Genomic DNA, 19,399 nt, shown 5'->3' with positions numbered 1-19,399 from the left:
AGCCCACCACAGGTGGGTTATAATACCTATAGGAATTTCAATTTAGATAGTAAAGTAAGCATTTAGATTTTTTTTTTTTTTAATAAGAGGAGGGTGCTGTGATGGATAGTATGTCAAATCACTGCTCTGAAGGGTTTCAGTAAAAAAAAAAAAAAAAAACATTGGGGAGAACAAGCGGCCATTTTACTCCTTATTTATTTCCTCATCATTACTAACAAAATCCTCATAAAAGAATTGTCACCTTACTTTAGGAAGAGGAAGATAGGGGACTATGTTCTCTCTCTCAGTGAGTTCTAGGAAGGACCAGAATTCTCTTTGGAAGCAACAATTGGTGAATCCCAGTATCCACCTTGACCCTTTTTGAAGCACTTCAGTGGCTTCTCACTGCCTCAGCAAAAACTCCAAGTTCCTTAGGATCTGACACTTGTCTATCTCCTCAGTTTCACTTTCTTCTTTGTACCTTATGCATAAATAATAGTAAACTATTTTTGGTACCTGAGTAAAATGTTCAGTATGTACCTTTGATTATGCTGGAATATATTCTCTCTTGCCTTGTCTGCTACTCAAATTGCTTTTTAGCTCATTCCTCCAGGAATATTTACTGAACCTCACACTCCCCACCTCCACCCAGACAAGGCAAAACATTCCCTCCTCTGAGCTATCACTATACCTTGCACATATTTAAATTACCACACTGGACTTCCCTGGTGGCACAGTGGTTGGGAGTCCGCCTGCCAATGCAGGGGACACGGGTTTGAGCCCTGGTCCGGGAGGATCCCACATGCCGCAGAGCAACTGAGCCTGTGCAACACGGCTGCTGATCCTGCGCTCTAGAGCCCATGAGCCACAACTACTGAAGCCTGTGTGCCACACTTCTGAAGCCTGCGCGCCTGGGGCCCGTGCTCCGCAGCAGGAGAGGCCACGGCAGTGAGAGGCCTGCACACTGTAGCGAAGAGTGGCCCCGGCTTGCCGCAACTGGAGAGAGCCCAGGCGCAGCAGGTTAGACCCAACACAGCCAAAAATTAAAAAAAAAAGAAAAAAAAAAGACTTAAATTACCACACTACATTATGAATTATTTACTTATGTGTTTGTCTCCCCTTCTACATTATGAGCTTTTTTAAGGGAAGGAAGTGAGTATTATTTACCTCTGTAATCCTAATAGATAATGAGTATAGAATGAATGAATGAACCTCTATCCTGGGCTTCAGTTCTAAGACCTGTCCATCTAGCTTTACTTCAAAGTCCACATATCCAAAACTGAACTCATTTTTATTTTGAACTAACATCTGCTGTGTTCTTATGTCCATTAATGACACTATCATTAATCCAGTGGCCTACACCAGAAATCTGGGAGATATCCTCAGACATCTCCTTCTCCACATTCAGTCTAACTTCCTTACGTTCCTTAACCTGTCTTTTTCTTTTATTCTCCTGTTAATACCTTGTTTCAATCTCCCACTATTGGATTCTTAGACTTTTTTAATAGCCAGGCTTGACTACTAACCTACCCAGGTACTGTTAGTGCAAATTAGAGCTAGACAGACAAATGAGAAAGGCACTCCCTTCAAGAAGAAGAGAAAGAAAAGAGTTTCCATCCTGAACACAAGCATGAACACATCCTGAAGGCAAGCATGGCCTGGAGAGCTGACTGTGCCTTTGTGGAAAGAATTACTCTAATCTGGAGGTGGCTCTTAGATCTACTACTTGGTTGTTGTCCTGGGAATTCCCTCTACTTCTCCCCTGTGCTAGATTCCCTATTTTTTTGGTACTCTTTAACTTTGGTAAATGGCATCCTGAATTGCTCATTAAGTAAGAGTGCACAGGAGATAATTTTTTGAGTCCTTACATGTATGAAAATGTCATTATTCTTCCTGCACACTTAAATGATAGCTTGGCTGGGTATAGAATTCTATACTGAAATCATTTCCCCCCAAAATTCTGAAGGTATTGCTTTATAGTCTCATTTGAAGTACTTCCTGGGAAGTCTTTTGCCATTATAGTTTTTGATTCTTTGTATAAGAATTTTGGTTTGTTTCTCCTCTCTGAAGCTTTTAGTATAGCTTCTTTATAACTGTATTTCTGATTTTTCACAATTATGCACTTTTTTAAAAATTAATTTTTATTGGAGTATAGCTGCTTTACAATGTTGTGCTGGTTTCTACTGTACAGCAAAATGAATCAGCTATACATATACATATATCCCCTCTTTTTTAGATTTCCTTCCCATTTAAGTCACCACAGTACATTAAGTAGAGTTCCCTGTGCTATACAGTATGTTCTCATTAGTTGTCTACTTTATACATAGTATCAATAGTGTATCTGTGTCAATCCCAATCTTCCAATTCCTCCCACCTGCCCCCTTGGTATCCATACATTTGTTATCTACGTTTGTGCCTCTATTTCTGCTTTGCAAATAAGATCATCTATACCATTTTTCAAGGATGCACTTGATACGACTTCTTTTACAATCATTATATTGCTTACCAGGAAAAATTCTTTCAATCTGGAAACTAATTTCTTTCAGTTACAAAAACTTTGCTTGTATTTTTTTGTTGATAATTTTCTACCATCTAATTTTTTCTGTTCTCTTTTTGTGGAATTCCTATTATTTGCATGTTGAACCTCCTGGACTGATCCTCTCATTTTCTTATATTTTCTCTTCCATTTTCAAGCTCCTTGTCTTTTCCCCCCCAGGAAATGTCCTTAACTCTTTCAGCCCAGCTACTAAATTAATTTTAAATTTCCTTTTTTACATCTAGGACTCTTGTATTCTCTGACTATTCCCTTGTAATAATTTCTTGTTCTTGGTTCAACAATGAAATATCTTCTTTTAGTTCTCTGAAGCTATTAAATATAGTATTTTTTTAATGTTTTCATCTGGTCTCTGCATTATCTCTGTTTCCTCTTTTCCTCTGAGTTTGTTTCTTTCCTTTTTTTTTTTTTTTAAAGACTTCATTTTTAGAGCAGTTTTAGGTTCACAGCAAAATTGAGCAGAAAGTACAGACAGTTCCCACATTCCCTCTAAGCCCACACACGCACAGCCTCGCCCCCATCAACATCTCCCACCAGAGTGGTACGTCTATCACATCTACGCTGACGCATCGTTATCACCATAAGTCCATGTTTAGAGGTCACCCTTGGTGGTGTATACTCTATGCGTTTTGACCAGTATAGTATCATACAGAATAGTTTCACTGCCCTAAAAATCGGCTGTGCTCCACCTCTTCATTCCTCCTTCCTCCCTAAACCCTGGCAACTACTGATTTCTCACTGTCTCCATAGTTTTGTCTTTCCAAGAATGTCACATCGTTGGAATCATACAGAATGTAGTGTTTTTAGATTGGCTTCTTTCTCTTAGCAATATGCATTTATAAGGTTCCTCCATGTCTTTTCATGGCTTGATAGCTCATTTCTCTTTAGTGCTGAATTATATTCTATTATCTGGATGGACCACAGTTTTATCCATTCATCTACTGAAGGGCACCTTAGTTGCTTCTAAGTTCTGGCAATTACGAATAAAGCTCCTATAAATATCAATGTGCAGGTTTTTGTGTCGACATAAATTTTCAATTCATTTAGGTAAACACCAAGTAGTAGTACAGATGTTGGATCGAGGGGTAGACTCTATACCTTTTCACCATGGTCTTCACAATTGTTCTGTTAACATGTTACTTTCAAAATTACAGAACAGATACTTTCTCACATTTGGAACTTGCGTTTGGAGTAAGAGAAAAAGAGTCCAAAATAACTCTAAGATCTTTGGCCTGAGCAACTAGAAGGAAGATTTATTATTTAATTAGATGAGAAAAGACTGGAAGATGTAGATTGGCAGTGCAAAAATGGAGAGTTTGGTAAATTTGAGATTAATATATTAGATATCCAAGTGGAAGTATCATGGAGGAAGTTGGATATGAGACTGATATTCAGGGGAAGAGATGCAGGCTAGGGGTATAAATTCTAGGGCCGTAATGAGCCCAAAAGTGTAAAAGAAAAGAGATCAGAGGAATACTGCTGGGGTATTCCAATGTTTAGAAGATGGGGAGATGAAAAGGATTCAGCAGAAGAAAAGAGAAGGAGTATTCTGTGAAACAGGAAAAAAAGCAGGAGAGTCTGAATAGTGTTTTACAGAGGAAGGTGTGATCAACTGTGTCAAATGCTGCTAACTAGTCAACTAAGATGAAGACAGAACTGACCACTGGATTTAGCAATGTGTTAGTTGCTGGTACAGTAATTTCTGTGGAATAATGGGGAAAGCCTGAATGAAGAGTGTTCAAGAGAGAATAGGAGGAAGGGGAAATTTCTGGTATAGACAACTATTTTGAGGAGTTTCACCATGAAGGCATAGGGCATACTGAACGAATGTGGAGTCATTTTTAAAATGGAAGAAATTATAGAATATTTGTAAACTGATAAGAAGAAAACAGAAAGGAACAAAGATGATGAAAAAGAAGAGAGGGAAGAAAGTGGCTGGAGTAACGTAGGTGACAGCAGATGGGGTCATAGCATAAGTGGAGGGATTGGCCTCAGATAGGAGCACAAAGAGTTCATCCAAAGTAACAGAATATATAGCACAGATGAAGATGGGTAGGTAGAAGTGGTAGCAAGAGCTTATAAAGTTCTTTTATGATTGCTTCTATTTTCTCAGTGAAATAGAAAGTGAGAATATCAGCTAAGAATGAAATCAAGGAGAATGTGCTGAAGGTTTGAGAGAAAGAAGAAAAAGTCATCTCCTAGATAGCAGAGTAAGCAAGTGAATGAACTAAAGAAGTTAATATAGGTTAGGTGACAGCATCACAGATCCACTAGACATTGAATAACAGCGGTATTAATCTGCATGGTTGTGTCTTCTTCAGGAATATTCAACTGCACAGGTGCCTGTGTGAAGTAGGCAGAGTTACGTTTAATCATGGTTGGAGTTTTGCCAGAGGAGTAGCATGATGAAAGGGAGGAGCAAGGGAGTGATTCTAATAATAAACCAGGAAACTTCAACTGGATAAAGAGGGGAAATATGGACAAGAGAGTGAAGGAGAGTGAGAAGGTGGTAGATCAATGAACTCAAGTCCTGGCGGAGCTGAAGAACTGCCAGAGTTGGAGTACTTGAGGGAATTAGTTAAAAAAAATTAAAAAGATGGTGGTTTTGGGAGGGTGAGATTCTTGAAAATGAGATTTTGGAGGGGATGCAATTTTGGTAATGACAAGATCAATGGTATGACCATGGAAATAAGTAGCTGAGGCAGGCCAGGAGTATGATCATTAGAAGAGAAGAGGTTAAGGAAATGAAAGATTTAGAAGAATTATCTACATGGATATTGAAATCATCCAGAATTATGACAGGGCTAAAACTGAAGAAACTGAAAGGAAAGCAGAAGCTAATATATTCATAAAATGACAAAGTGGCTGAGGAGTCTATAGATGTTAACCATAAAGGGGGAAGTAGGTAGCATAGAGTTATGAGATTCAAAGCTGGGGGTTTAGGGAGAGGTAGGTGGTTGACAAGTGGAAACGAGGTGTGACTAGGACACCTATCCCATCTTTAGACAAGTATGAGGGACATGGAAGAGAAAAGAGTGGCCACTTGAGAGGACTAAAGGGAAAGCAGTGTCCTCAGAGAAGTCTTTGGTTCTCTTAGAGTAAGAAAGTTAAGGAAATGTTCAGAAAAGAATTGAGGACACAGGGTTTACTGATGACTGACCATACATTCTAGAGGGCACACTGGAAGGGTTTCAGGAGTTGGGGAGAAGGGGGAGACGAAGTCAGAAAATAGATGACAAACAACAAGGTCCTACTGCATAGCATAGGGAGCTAGATTCAATACCCTGTGATAAACCATAATGGAAAAGAATATATAGATGTATAACTGAATCACTTAGCTGTACAGCAGACGTTAACACAACATTGTAAATCAACTATACTTCAATAAAATTTAAAAGAAAAGAAAAGAAAAGAAAATGGATGACAGAACCATATGGAGTGAGTCTGGGAAATGAAGGATAACATAGGATTCTTGAAGTGACTGACATACATTGAGATAAGTGGTATAATGTCATTAATCCAAGTGATCTCAAGGCAAATAATGACGACAATGCAATGAGTGGTGGGGATCAAGGACTAGGAAGTAGGGACCTGACCAGATGCAGGCTGAGTTCTAAGACTCTGTTTCCCTTCTGCTGACACTGATGTGGAGGCCAGAGGAGGGGAGCTCCTCATTTATTCCCAGAGCACAAAAATTTCCTCAAAGAATCACAACAAGCCAACTGTTTCTGAGACAGCGATATGTAAAAGACTTTGCAATCCTTATGGGTTCTGGCCCAATGAGAACTCATAACAATAAAAGCTAGCATTTACCAAGGACCCGACATTTTATATACATTATTATATTTCATTCTCACAACAATCCCAAGAGAAAAGTATTATCACTACCATTTTGGAGTTGGCAAACTAAGGCTAGAGAGATTAAGGTACCTTACATGCTGCCTCAGCTCCCAAGAAAAGTCCAGATCGATCCCAAATCCTACATAAAATCGAAAACAGCAGAATTTTGTGTGAAGAAATCCTTTACTTTCATAAAGATAAAAAATTCTCTTGCACTCCAGGCAAATAAATGAAGAAGTTAATCTGTAAAGCCTTATGATAGCCCTTTCTCCAACCAATGAATTCAATCTGAGCATAATACTCCTTTATGACAGTCCGATAAACTGGGGAGAAAATTTAGCTACACATTATTCTCTAGAATGAATATATATATATATATTTTTTTAATATAAAAAATTTGTTAAAGTCTACCTCCACAGAGAATTTTACAATCACTGAAGGAAATTCAATCAACAGAAGGCAGGTGCATCAGTGTATATGAAGAACCATGAAGAAGTTAGCTCATGGACCAAATAAGCTACAAAAATCAAAGAAAAAGAAAAAAGAAAGAAAAACAGAGCTTCTCACTTATATGTCCGAAGTTACAGAAAAGAACAACAGAGAGTATCAGAATTTCAAAGTTACATACAGATAAACTGAAGGAAAGCAAAAAAATTAGAATTATTCGGAAATCTTCATAAATTGAATATTACTTCCAAATAATTTAAATTAATAAAGCAAAACACTTTGGTTAATGAAGACATAATTGCATGTAGTTGACTAAAGTATTAATCTTTTAGTAGAACCCATGATAAAATAACATATTAAGATGTTAAATGATCACAATTAAGTAAAAATAATTTTTTTACACAAAGAAGCAAAATTTCAAAACATGTCATTAAAATTCCAGTCAAGTTTCAGCAGGATTTACAAATATACTCATTTAATGATCTTATTCCTGAACTTGGGATGTTGTTATGAACAATTTGTTACTTTGAGATTAATATCATTGCATTGTTTCCTAGTATTTTTATCTGTCCACACTTTCACCCAAGCCCCTTTAAAGCAGAGGAATATATTTGTGGGTTGGATGGCCAAAAGCATTGGCACAAGTTACAGCTATGAACTACGGATGCTAAATCAGTTTTGCATAAGAATCCCCTGGAGGACTTTTAAAAATATATTCCTGAGTCCCACCTCAGATTCTTGGAATTAGAATCCCTGAGGCTTAGAAACCTCTGTTTACAGAACGATCTGCAGGTGTGTCTGATGCATAGACAGATTAAACAGACTAGAGCTGTGGATTTAGAACTATGCTCTGAAGACAAAATACTCAAGAAATACCTGTGAGCTTCCCTCACCTGTTTCAGCCAGAATAATCCTATTTTTATCTATTTTATGTATCTATTCTGCTTCTTAAAGTCTGAAAACAAAGATCATATATGGCAAAGTGAACCCACCCACATAAGAATTAAACTCATGATTCTGGAGTCAAAACTGACCTAATCCAAAAATAGACAAGATTAGGGACTTCCCTGGTGGTCCAGTAGCTAGGACTCCGCACTCCCAGTGCAGGGGGCCTGGGTTCGATCCCTGCTCAGGGAACTAGATCTCACATGCCACAGCTAAAAATCCTGCATGCCACAACTAAAAGTTCCCACATGCTGCAACTAAAAGATCCCGCATGCCACAACAAAGATTGAAGATCCCGCGTGCCACAACTAAGACCTGGCAAATAAATAAATAAATATTTTTTTAAAAAAGATGAGATTAGACAGATAAAAAGACCAGGACTGCAGAGACGGAAGATGGCGGAAGAGTAAAACGCGGAGATCACCTTCCTCCCCACAGATACATCTGAAATACATCTACACGTGGAACAACTCCTACAGAACACCCACTGAACGCTGGCAGAAGACCTCAGGCCTCCCAAAAGGCAAGAAACTCCCCACGTACCTGGGTAGAGCAAAAGAAAAAAGAAAAAACAGAGACAAAAGAATAGGGATGGGACCTGCACCAGTGGGAGGGAACTGTGAAGGAGGAAAGGTTTCCACACACTAGAAGCCCCTTCGCGGGTGGAGACCGAGGGTGGCGGAGCGGGGAGCTTCTGAGCCGCGGAGGAGAGCGCAGCAACAGGGATGCAGAGGGCAAAGCGGAGAGATTCCAGCGCAGAGGATCAGGGTCGACTGGCACTCACCAGCCGAGAGGCTTGTCTGCTCACCCGCTGGGACGGGCATGGGCTGGGAGCTGAGGCTCGGGCTTCGGTGCTTAGATCCCAGGGAGAGGACTGGGGTTAGCAGCGTGAACACAGCCTGCAAGGGGTTAGTGCACCACGGCTAGCCGGGAGGGAGTCCGGGAAAAAGTCTGGAGCTGCCAAAGAGGCAAGAGACTTTTTCTTCCCTCTTTTGTTTCCTGGTGCGCGAGGAGAGGGGTTTAAGAGCGCTGCTTAAAGGAGCTCCAGAGGTGGGGGCGAGCCGCTAAGGCTGCTGCTGCCGCCACCAAGAAGCCTGTGTGCAAGCACAGGTCACTATCCACACATCCCCTCCCGGGAGACTGTGCAGCCCGCCACTGCTAGGGTCCCGGGATCCAGGGACAACTTCCCCGGGAGAACACACGGCGTGCCTCAGGCTTGTGCAACGTCACGCCGGCCTCTGCCACTGCAGGCTCTCCTCGCACTCCGTGCCCCTCCCTCGCCCTGGCCTGAGTGAGCCAGAGCCCCAGAAGCAGCTGCTCCTTTAACCCTGTCCTGTCTGAGCAAAGAACAGACGCCCTCAGGCGACCTACAAAAAGAGGCGGGGCCAAATCCAAAGCTGAACCCAGAGAGCTGTGCCAACAAAGAAGAGAAAGGGAAATTTCTCCCAGCAGCCTCAGGAGCAGCGGATTAAATCTCCACAATTAACTTGATGTATCCTGCATCTGTGGAATACCTGCATAGACAACGAATCATCCCAAATTCAGGAGGTGGACTTTGAGAGCAAGATATATTATTTTTTCCCCTTTTCCTCTCTTTGTGAGTGTGTATGTGTATGCTTCTGTGTGAAATTTTGTCGGTATAGCTTTGCTTTCACCATTTGTCCTAGGGTTCTGTCCATCCGTTTTTGTTTTGTTTTTTCTTTAACTTAAAAAAATTTTATTTCTTAATATTTTTTATTTTCATTATTTTATTTTATCTTTATTTTATTCTCTTTCTTTCTTTCTACTTTTTCTCCCTTTTATTCTGAGCCGTGTGGATGAAAGGCTCATGGTGCTGCAGCCAGGAGTCAGTGCTGTGCCTCTCACGTGGGAGAGCCAACTTCAGGACACTGATCCACAAGACACCTACCAGCTCCATGTAATATCAAATGGCGAAAATCTCCCAGAGATCTCCATCTCACCACCAAGACCCAGATTCACTCAACAACCAGCAAGCTACAGTACTGGACACCCTATGCCAAACAACCAGGAAGAAAGGAACACAACGCCATCCATTAGCAGAGAGGCTGCCTAAAATCATAATAAGGCCACAGACACCCCAAAACACACGACCCGACGTGGACCTGCCCACCAGAAAGACAAGATCCAGCCTCATCCACCAGAACACAGGCAATAGTCCCCTCCACCAGGAAGCCTACACAACCCACTGAACGAACTTTAGCCACTGGGGACAGACACCAAAAACAATGGGAACTACAAACCTGCAGCCTGCAAAAAGCAGACCACAAACACAGTAAGATAAGCAAAATGAGAAGACAGAAAAACACGCAGCAGATGAAGGAGCAAGATAAAAACCCACCAGACCAAACAAATGAAGAGGAAGTAGGCAGTCTACCTGAAAAAGAATTCAGAATAATGATAGTAAAGATGATCCAAAATTTTGGAAATAGAATACAGAAAATGCAAGAAACATTTAACAACGACCTAGAAGAACTAAAGAGGAAAAAAGCAACGATGAACAACACAATAAATGAAATTTAAAATACTCTAGAAGGGATCAATAGCAGAATAACTGAGGCAGAAGAATGGATAAGTGACCTGGAAGATAAAATAGTGGAAATAACTACTGCAGAGCAGAGTAAAGACAAAAGAATGAAAAGAACTGAGGACAGTCTCAGAGACCTCTGGGACAACATTAAACGCACCAACATTGGAATTATAGGGGTCCCAGAAGAAGAAGAGAAAAAGAAAGGGACTGAGAAAATATTTGAAGAGATTATAGTTGAAAACTTCCCTAATATGGGAAAAGAAATAGTTCATCAAGTCCAGGAAGCACAGAGAGTCCCATACAGGATAAATCCAAGGAGAAATACGCCAAGACACATATTAATCAAACTGTCAAAAATTAAATACAAAGAAAGCATATTAAAAGCAGCAAGGGAAAAACAACAAATAACACACAAGGGAATCCCCATAAGGTTAACAGCTGATCTCTCAGCAGAAACCCTACAAGCCAGAAGGGAGTGGCAGGACATACTGAAAGTGATGAAGGAGAAAAACCTGCAACCAAGACTACTCTACCCAGCAAGGATCTCATTCAGATTTGATGGAGAAATTAAAACCTTTATAGACAAGCAAAAGCTGAGAGAGTTCAGCACCACCAAACCAGCTTTACAACAAATGCTAAAGGAACTTCTCTAGGCAAGAAACACAACAGAAGGAAAACACCTACAATAACAAACCCAAAACAATTAAGAAAATGGGAATAGGAACGTACATATCGATAATAACCTTAAATGTAAATGGATTAAATGCTCCCACCAAAAGACACAGACTGGCTGAATGGATACAAAAACAAGACCCATATATATGCTGTCTACAAGTGACCCACTTCAGACCTAGGGACACATACAGACTTTCTTTTGATTTCCACTTGCATGGAGTATCTTTTTCCATCCTGGAAAAAGATACTCCATGCAAACGGAGTATCCATGCAAATGGAAAAAGATACTCCATGCAAATGGAAATCAAAAGAAAGCTGGAGTAACAATTCTCATATCAGACAAAATAGACTTTAAAATAAAGACTATTACAAGAGACAAAGAAGGACACTACATAATGATCAAGGGATCGATCCAAGAAGAAGATATAACAATTGTAAATATTTATGCACCCAACATAGGAGCACCTCAATACATAAGGCAAATACTAACAGCCATAAAAGGGGAAATCAACAGTAACACATTCATAGTAGGGGACTTTAACACCCCACTTTCACCCATGGACAGATCATCCAAAATGAAAATAAATAAGGAAACACAAGCTTTAAATGATACATTAAACAAGATGGACTTAATTGATATTTATAGGACACTCCATCCAAAAACAACAGAATACACATTTTTCTCAAGTGCTTATGGAACATTCTCCAGGATAGATCATATCTTGGGTCACAAATCAAGCCTTGGTAAATTTAAGAAAATTGAAATTGTATCAAGTATCTTTTCTGACCACAATGCTATGAGACTAGATATCAATTACAGGAAAAGATCTGTAAAAAATACAAACACATGGAGGCTAAACAATACACTACTTAATAACGAAGTGATCACTGAAGAAATCAAAGAGGAAATCAAAAAATACCTAGAAACAAATGACAATGGAGACACGACGACCCAAAGCCTATGAGATGCAGCAAAAGCAGTTCTAAGAGGGAAGTTTATAGCAATACGATCCTACCTTAAGAAACAGGAAACATCTCGAATAAACAACCTAACCTTGCACCTAAAGCAATTAGAGAAAGAAGAACAAAAAAACCCCAAAGTTAGCAGAAGGAAAGAAATCATAAAAGTCAGATCAGAAATAAATGAAAAAGAAATGAAGGAAATGATAGCGAAGATCAATAAAACTAAAAACTGGTTCTTTGAGAAGATAAAAAAATTGATAAACCATTAGCCAGACTCATCAAGAAAAAAAGGGAGAAGACTCAAAACAACAGAATTAGAAATGAAAAAGGAGAAGTAACAACTGACACTGCAGAAATACAAAAGATCATGAGAGATTACTACAAGCAACTCTATGCTAATAAAATGGAAGAAATGGACAAATTCTTAGAAATGCACAACCTGCCAAGACTGAATCAGGAAGAAATAGAAAATATGAACAGACCAATCACAAGCACTGATATTGAAACTGTGATTAAAAATCTTCCAACAAACAAAAGCCCAGGACCAGATGGCTTCACAGGTGAATTCTATCAAACGTTTAGAGAAGAGCTAACACCTATCCTTCTCAAACTCTTCCAAAATATAACAGAGGGAGGAACACTCCCAAACTCATTCTACGAGGCCACCATCACCCTGATACCAAAACCAGACAAAGATGTCACCAAGAAAGGAAACTACAGGCCAATATCACTGATGAACATAGATGCAAAAATCCTCAACACAATACTAGGAAACAGAATCCAAAAGGACATTAAAAGGATCATACACCATGATCAAGTGGGGTTTATTCCAGGAATGCAAGGATTCTTCAATATATGCAAATCAATCAACGTGATGCACCATATTAACAAACTGAAGGAGAAAAACCATATGATCATGTCAATAGATGCAGAGAAAGCTTTTGACAAAATTCAACACCCATTTATGATAAAAACCCTGCAGAAAGTACGTAGACAGAGAACTTTTCTCAACATAATAAAGGCCATATATGAGAAACCCACAGCCAACCTAGTCCTCAATGGTGAAAAACTGAAACCAATTCCACTAAGATCAGGAACAAGACAAGGTTGCCCACTCTCACCACTCTTATTCAACGTAGTTTTGGAAGTTGTAGCCACAGCAATCAGAGAAGAAAAGGAAATAAAAGGAATCCAAATCGGAAAAGAAGAAATAAAGCTGTCACTGTTTGCAGATGACATGATACTATACATAGAGAATCCTAAAGATGCTACCAGAAAACTACTAGAGCTCATCAATGATTTTGGTAAAGTAGCAGGATACAAAATTAATGCACAGAAATCTCTGGCATTCCTATACACTAATGATGAAAAATCTGAAAGTGAAATTAAGAAAACACTCCCATTTACCATTACAACAAAAAGAATAAAATATCTAGGAATAAACCTACCTAAGGAGACAAAAGACCGGTGCGCAGAAAATTATAAGACAGTGATGAAGGAAATTAAAGATGATACAAATAGATGGAGAGATAGACCATGTTCTTGGATTGGAAGAAGCAACATTGTGAAAATGACTCTACTACCTAAAGCAATCTACGGATTCAATGCAATCCCTATCAAACTACCACTGGCATTTTTCACAGAACTAGAACAAAAAATTTCACAAGTTGTATGGAAACACAAAAGACCCCAAATAGCCAAAGCAATCTTGAGAAAGAAAAACCGAGCTGGAGGAATCAGGCTCCCTGACTTCAGACTATACTACAAAGCTACAGTAATCAAGACAGTATAGTACTAACACAAAAACAGAAATATAGATCAATGGAACAGGATAGAAAGCCCAGAGATAAACCCATGCACATATGGTCATCTTATCTTTGATAAAGGAGGCAGGAATATACAGTCGAGAAAGGACAGCCTCTTCAATAAGTGGTGCTGGGAAAACTGGACAGGTACGTGTAAAAGTGTGAGATTAGAACACTCCATAACACCATACACCAAAATAAGCTCAAAATGGATTAAAGACCTAAATGTAAGGCCAGAAACTATCAAACTCTTACAGGAAAGCATAGGCAGAACACTCTATGACATAAATCACAGCAAGATCCCTTTTGACCCACCTCCTAGAGAAATGGAAATAAGAACAAAAATAAACAAATGGGACCTAATGAAGCTTAAACTTAAAAGCTTTTGCACAGCGAAGGAAATCATAAACAAGACCAAAAGACAACCCTCAGAATGGGAGAAAATATTTGCAAATGAAGCAAATGACAAAGGATTAATCTCCAAAATTTACAAGCAGCTCATGCAGCTCAGTAGCAAAAAAATAAACAACCCAATCCCAAAATGGGCAGAAGACCTAAATAGACATTTCTCCAAAGAAGATATACAGATTGCCAACAAACACATGAAAGAATCGTCAACATCATTAATCATTAGAGAAATGCAAGTCAAAACTACAATGAGATATCATCTCACACCTGTCAGAATGGCCATCATCAAAAAATCTAGAAACAATAAACGCTGGAGAGGGTGTGGAGAAAAGGGAACACTCTTGCACTGCTGTTGGGAATGTGAATTGGTACAGCCACTATGGAGAACAGTATGGAGGTTCCTTAAAAAACTACAAATAGAACTACCATATGACCCAGCAATCCCACTACTGGGCATATACCCTGAGAAAACTATAATTCAAAAAGTGTCATGTACCAAAATGTTCGTTGCAGCTCTATTTACAATAGCCAGGAGATGGAAGCAACCTAAGTGTCCATCATCGGATGAATGGATAAAGAAAATGTGGCACATATATACAATGGAATATTACTCAGCCATAAAAAGAAACGAAATTGAGTTATTTGTAGTGAGGTGGATGGACCTGGAGTCTGTCATACAGAGTGAAGTAAGTCAGAAAGAGAAAGACAAATACCATATGCTAACACATATATATGGAATCTAAGAAAGAAAAACATGTCATGAACAACCTAGGGGTAAGATGGGAATAAAGATACAGACCTACTAGAGAATAGACTTGAGGATATGGGGAGGGGGAAGGGTAAGCTGTTACAAAGTGAGAGAGTGGCATGGACATATATACACTACCAAACGTAAAATAGATAGCTAGTGGGAAGCAGCCACATAGCACAGGGAGATCAGCTTGGTGCTTTGTGACCACCTAGAGGGGTAGGATAGGGAGGGTCGGAGGGAGGGAGACGCAAGAGGGAAGAGATATGGGAACATATTTATATGTATAACTGATTCACTTTGTTATAAAGCAGAAACTAACACACCATTGTAAAGCAATTATACTCCAATACAGATGTTAAAAAAAAAAAAAGACCATGACTGATGGACATAGAGTATTTGTTAATGCCAAAAGAAAAACCTTATGAAAGCAGTTCCATAATTCATACACTTTTGTTTATTGCAACTTAAAAGAACTTATTCAATAAATGACTGAACTGCATAATAAAGTTTCAAATGGAAAAAACTCATACACATATAAGGGGGACAGAGATGGCAGTAGTAGATCTGGGAAGGTGTTCTCGAGGAGATGATCACCCTACGAGAAAGATGACCAGCATGAACACCTGTCTACTGCCCCATAACACAAGGTCTGGATCCTTTAAACACCTTTCAGGTGCTTCCCCTTATCTAACCCAGAAAACTATGTCACATGTTGTGGAGAAAGGCAGGGAAGAATGCTGGTTTCCTCCTCGCATTCTGTCCTTGGATATTCCCCTGTAGGATTGGGTCTACATATCCTGACCTTTTGAAATTTTCCATTTCAACCATCCTACCTAATAATAATGTATGTCCGCTGGAAATCTGAGATTTGAGACAGCCAATCCAATGTACATAGATATAATCACAATGGGCTACTTCATCAAATGAGCCAGCATAGGGCTTCCCTGGTGGCACAGTGGTTGAGAGTCTGCCTGCCTATGCAGGGGACACGGGTTCGTGTCCCAGTCCGGGAAGATCCCACATGCCATGGAGCGGCTAGGCCTGTGAGCCATGGCCGCTGAGCCTGCGCTCCACAACGGGAGAGGCCACAGCAGTGAGAGGCTCGCGTACTGCAAAAAAAAAAAAAAAAAAAAAAGAATCATCATAACATTTTACTCACCTGTCTGAATACACAAACTAAGCAGGAGATGAACTGAGTAAGAAGCCAGGAGAGCGACTATCAGCAGCAAGAAACTAAAATATAAAACAGCACATGGTCAAATCCCCCCAAATTTCTTTTTTATGGTATCTCATTCAAAAAACAATTTTTTTTTTCACATTGAAATGCTCACAGGGACTGTCTTTAAGTAGTTGGATTATGGTCATTAAAGAAAGTAAGAAGATACTTTCTATATTTACCAAATTTTATTTAAACGAATATGTACTGCTTTTAAAACAAAACTCAGAAAAAAACCAAAGCTTATTTAAAACGACAAAAGAATTTCCTTCTTGAGCGCTCTTGTCTGCTGACTGCTGGTTTAGCCATTCAGTTGTCTTGTAATACATCCCTTTTATAACTATTTTTCCTATTGTTAAGTCTAGAGAGAAGTTTCAGTTGTGAAATCTCATTGTCTTCTGTTTTCTTTCCTCTATCCCTCCCCTTCCAAAGATGTGTACCTCCCTATAATTTTGAATTAACACTGCATTTCCTAGCATCTGTTAAACACACACTCACCAAACCAAACCAAAAAAATACAGTTAACACACTTCTAATGACACAATTTGAAAAATGTGCAATGTAATAATTGGAGTCCTCTAGCCAAAAGTATGAAAAGAAACAGCATGAATAATCCCCTACTTATTCTCAGGAAGGTACTGGCAGGACAAACTTCTAGAGAGCTGTCCCCAGTGGAGTGCTCCCGAAGTTGAAGAAATTCTATCTTTGTAGTCCACTTAATACTTGTTAATCAGTAGCAAAACTGAGAGGTGAAAGTACACTTGTCAACTGATGTCAGAGACCTCACAAAGTAACAGTTTGGCATCACCAAATGGAAACTGTGATATGATTCAGCAAGCACCCATTCAGTGGTATACATCTGCGTTTAAGACGCTGGAGTGTAAAATGTGATTTTTCAAAGGGAACTAAGAAATAAGTCCCATGATTATGTCTTGCCTAAGATGTCACACATAGCTTTGAAGTTTTAAAACTATGGAAGTCCGTGAATACATCCCATAATAAAAGCAAGTTGGTTTGCTAATCAAGAATTTCAAAATAAAGGCAAAAATGAACCTAAATGAGACTGTGTATTTTATTTTTTTTGAGACTATGTATTTTTAATTTCCTAGAAAAATAGTTCTGCTTCTACTGACAAAACAAACTTGTTCGTTCATTCTATTAAGCATGGTGCTAGATGCTAAGGATAAGGTCTAGTCCTAAAGGATTTCAGGGTTTAGTGGGGAAACTCACTTGCAAACAAATCATTATATTATAACAAAAGAATAAGTATACAAAGTACTATGGAAGCATAGAAAAGACAGGAATGTCTTCTATCTTGGGCAAACTGGCATATGAGCTGAGTCTCAAAAGATGAGAAGGAATGAACACAGAATACATGTCTAGCCTCAGAAAGTGAAACAAGACTACTTAAGTAGGAAGAGAGAAGGAGATGGAGAGAAATGAAAGAATCATGTGCTTTATTTACACTCACAAAATCGCTCTTTATAAGTCATCTGCATGGCTGATAAACTTTGATTTACTTTGGCCAACTTGACACAACAAACAAGCCACTTCTTAAGGTTATAAACAAGTGTGGATCAAGTTTCCATTTTTTAAAATTAGCCACACTTTGGATGAAAAATACAAATTATGTAGCATCCCTCCAAGCTACAGACTAGCAACAATACAAGAGTAAGAGGAAAATGCTAAAACCCCAGAAATAAGTAGAAATTGTATAATACCAGCTTCTGCTGCCTACCTCTTTGCTTCTCAGTGTACTATAAAAATGAAAAAAAAATAAGTAAAATAAGAAAAAAACTCACCTAAATCCAAGGATACCAGTATGAGCCATAACATAAGCTAAGCCAAGGATGCCACTTCCTATGATGGTATTCATCAAATTAAACACTGAGAAACCAAATGAAACACCTGGGGATCCCTGTCTGTGAAGTTCCTGTAAGCACACAAATTTAATAAAGTGTTTGAATGGTGAAGTTCAAATTTCCTTCAGAAATGACTGACACGTTATGGAGAAAGTCTCTTACAAACCACAGGCATCATGTAACATACTAGCTGCTCAACCAGCACTGGTTTCCTTTCCTTCCCTTCTCACCGCTCACTAGTGCAGCTCCAGGAACCTAGTTTCCTGGGAAAATCATTGCCACCTGCACAGAGACCCAGTAGGCTTCAGGAAGAGCCATGACTAACCAACCTTGTGGCTGCAAAAGATGAAGATAGGGTAAGACGGGGTGGGGACAGACAGCAGGCAGATGGCCTCAAGCTCACGTGATTACTGAATCCCTGAGTCAGCTTGGAGCTGCTGCAGACAACTGTTGCTCCCCAATTAGTAGGACTGCAAAACTAATCTCTATTTATACACTCAATGAATTAAGTCTGCCCAACTGGAAGGATGGTCAGGAATGCCATGCAATGACGATATAATAAATAGAAGCAATTCACATTGCTCTGGCGAGGATACACCCCAGAAAACACTCTCCCCTAAAATAGCATTCGGGAACAAAGTCCTAGAAACTGTTATTGCCCTGGGACTTGAGTTAAAGAGCCGAAGTGCCCACTGCACAGGCTTTAGGGCCAGGGAAGTGCTACATACTTATTACCAGGCCACCTCCGCTCCTTCACGGTTAAGCATCTTTGTATTAAGATGTTTACAGGTCCCCAATGACTAAGCCGAGAAAAGAAAAATCTTGTGACTCTTGCAAAAAGCTCACAAGACTAGTGGAGGAAACGAGAAGCCGACAAAGATACTAACAAACAGCAGTGAGTTACATAACCGCGGGGCTGCTCCTCTGTGGGGTCCCCAGCCTCCACCCGCTGCTGCACCTCTTCCACCTGAGCCTGCACCTTTACTTCAGCTTCTCTTTCTAGGACACCTTAGGCTCCTATCACATTCATGAACTCCGCCAGAACTCCTCGGAATCTCGGCTGCTGCCTTTGGGCCCCAGGCCCTAAGCTTCTCCCCCCTCCCCTTGCCATCCCCTTTCTTTTCCGGGTTTTATTTGGCAGGCACTTCAGAGAAGTGCCGGGAAGCGTGTGGCGCGAACTTACGTTGCTAAGCAACGGGCTCAACTCTTCCGCCTCCGCCTCTTCGGGCTGCCTGGCAGAGACAAACCAGCCGGGCTCAGCGTCCACGATCCCCCAGGGCGCCTCCATGCCGCTCACTGGCCGACTACCCAGTCCATCTACAAGCTACTACCCCAGCCCTCCCGTCGGGTAGTCGCGCCAAAGGCGGAGCTATGGTCCCAGCCCTTCCGGGTTCCCGTACCTCACC

The 19,399-nt window shown here is 39.9% G+C and overlaps 1 protein-coding gene across 1 annotated transcript in view; it reads right to left on the bottom strand.

The window, feature by feature from the left end:
* Nucleotides 1-19,395, bottom strand: part of SLC38A6 (solute carrier family 38 member 6) — a 73,379-nt gene extending 53,984 nt beyond the window's left edge. The window contains 3 exon segments of the mRNA XM_029239088.1: nucleotides 16,075-16,148; nucleotides 17,934-18,064; nucleotides 19,177-19,395. Of these exon segments, the coding sequence (XP_029094921.1) occupies nucleotides 16,075-16,148; nucleotides 17,934-18,064; nucleotides 19,177-19,281 (310 nt within the window). The 5' untranslated portion in view covers nucleotides 19,282-19,395.
* Nucleotides 19,396-19,399: the final 4 nt, after the last annotated feature.

This window comes from Monodon monoceros, unplaced genomic scaffold (genome assembly GCF_005190385.1).
Source record: "Monodon monoceros isolate NGI ecotype Baffin Bay Population unplaced genomic scaffold, NGI_Narwhal_1 Super_Scaffold_21, whole genome shotgun sequence".
Lineage (NCBI taxonomy): Eukaryota > Metazoa > Chordata > Mammalia > Artiodactyla > Monodontidae > Monodon > Monodon monoceros.
Note: the sequence above shows the minus strand (reverse complement) of the source record. Positions and strands in the feature narration are given on the sequence as shown.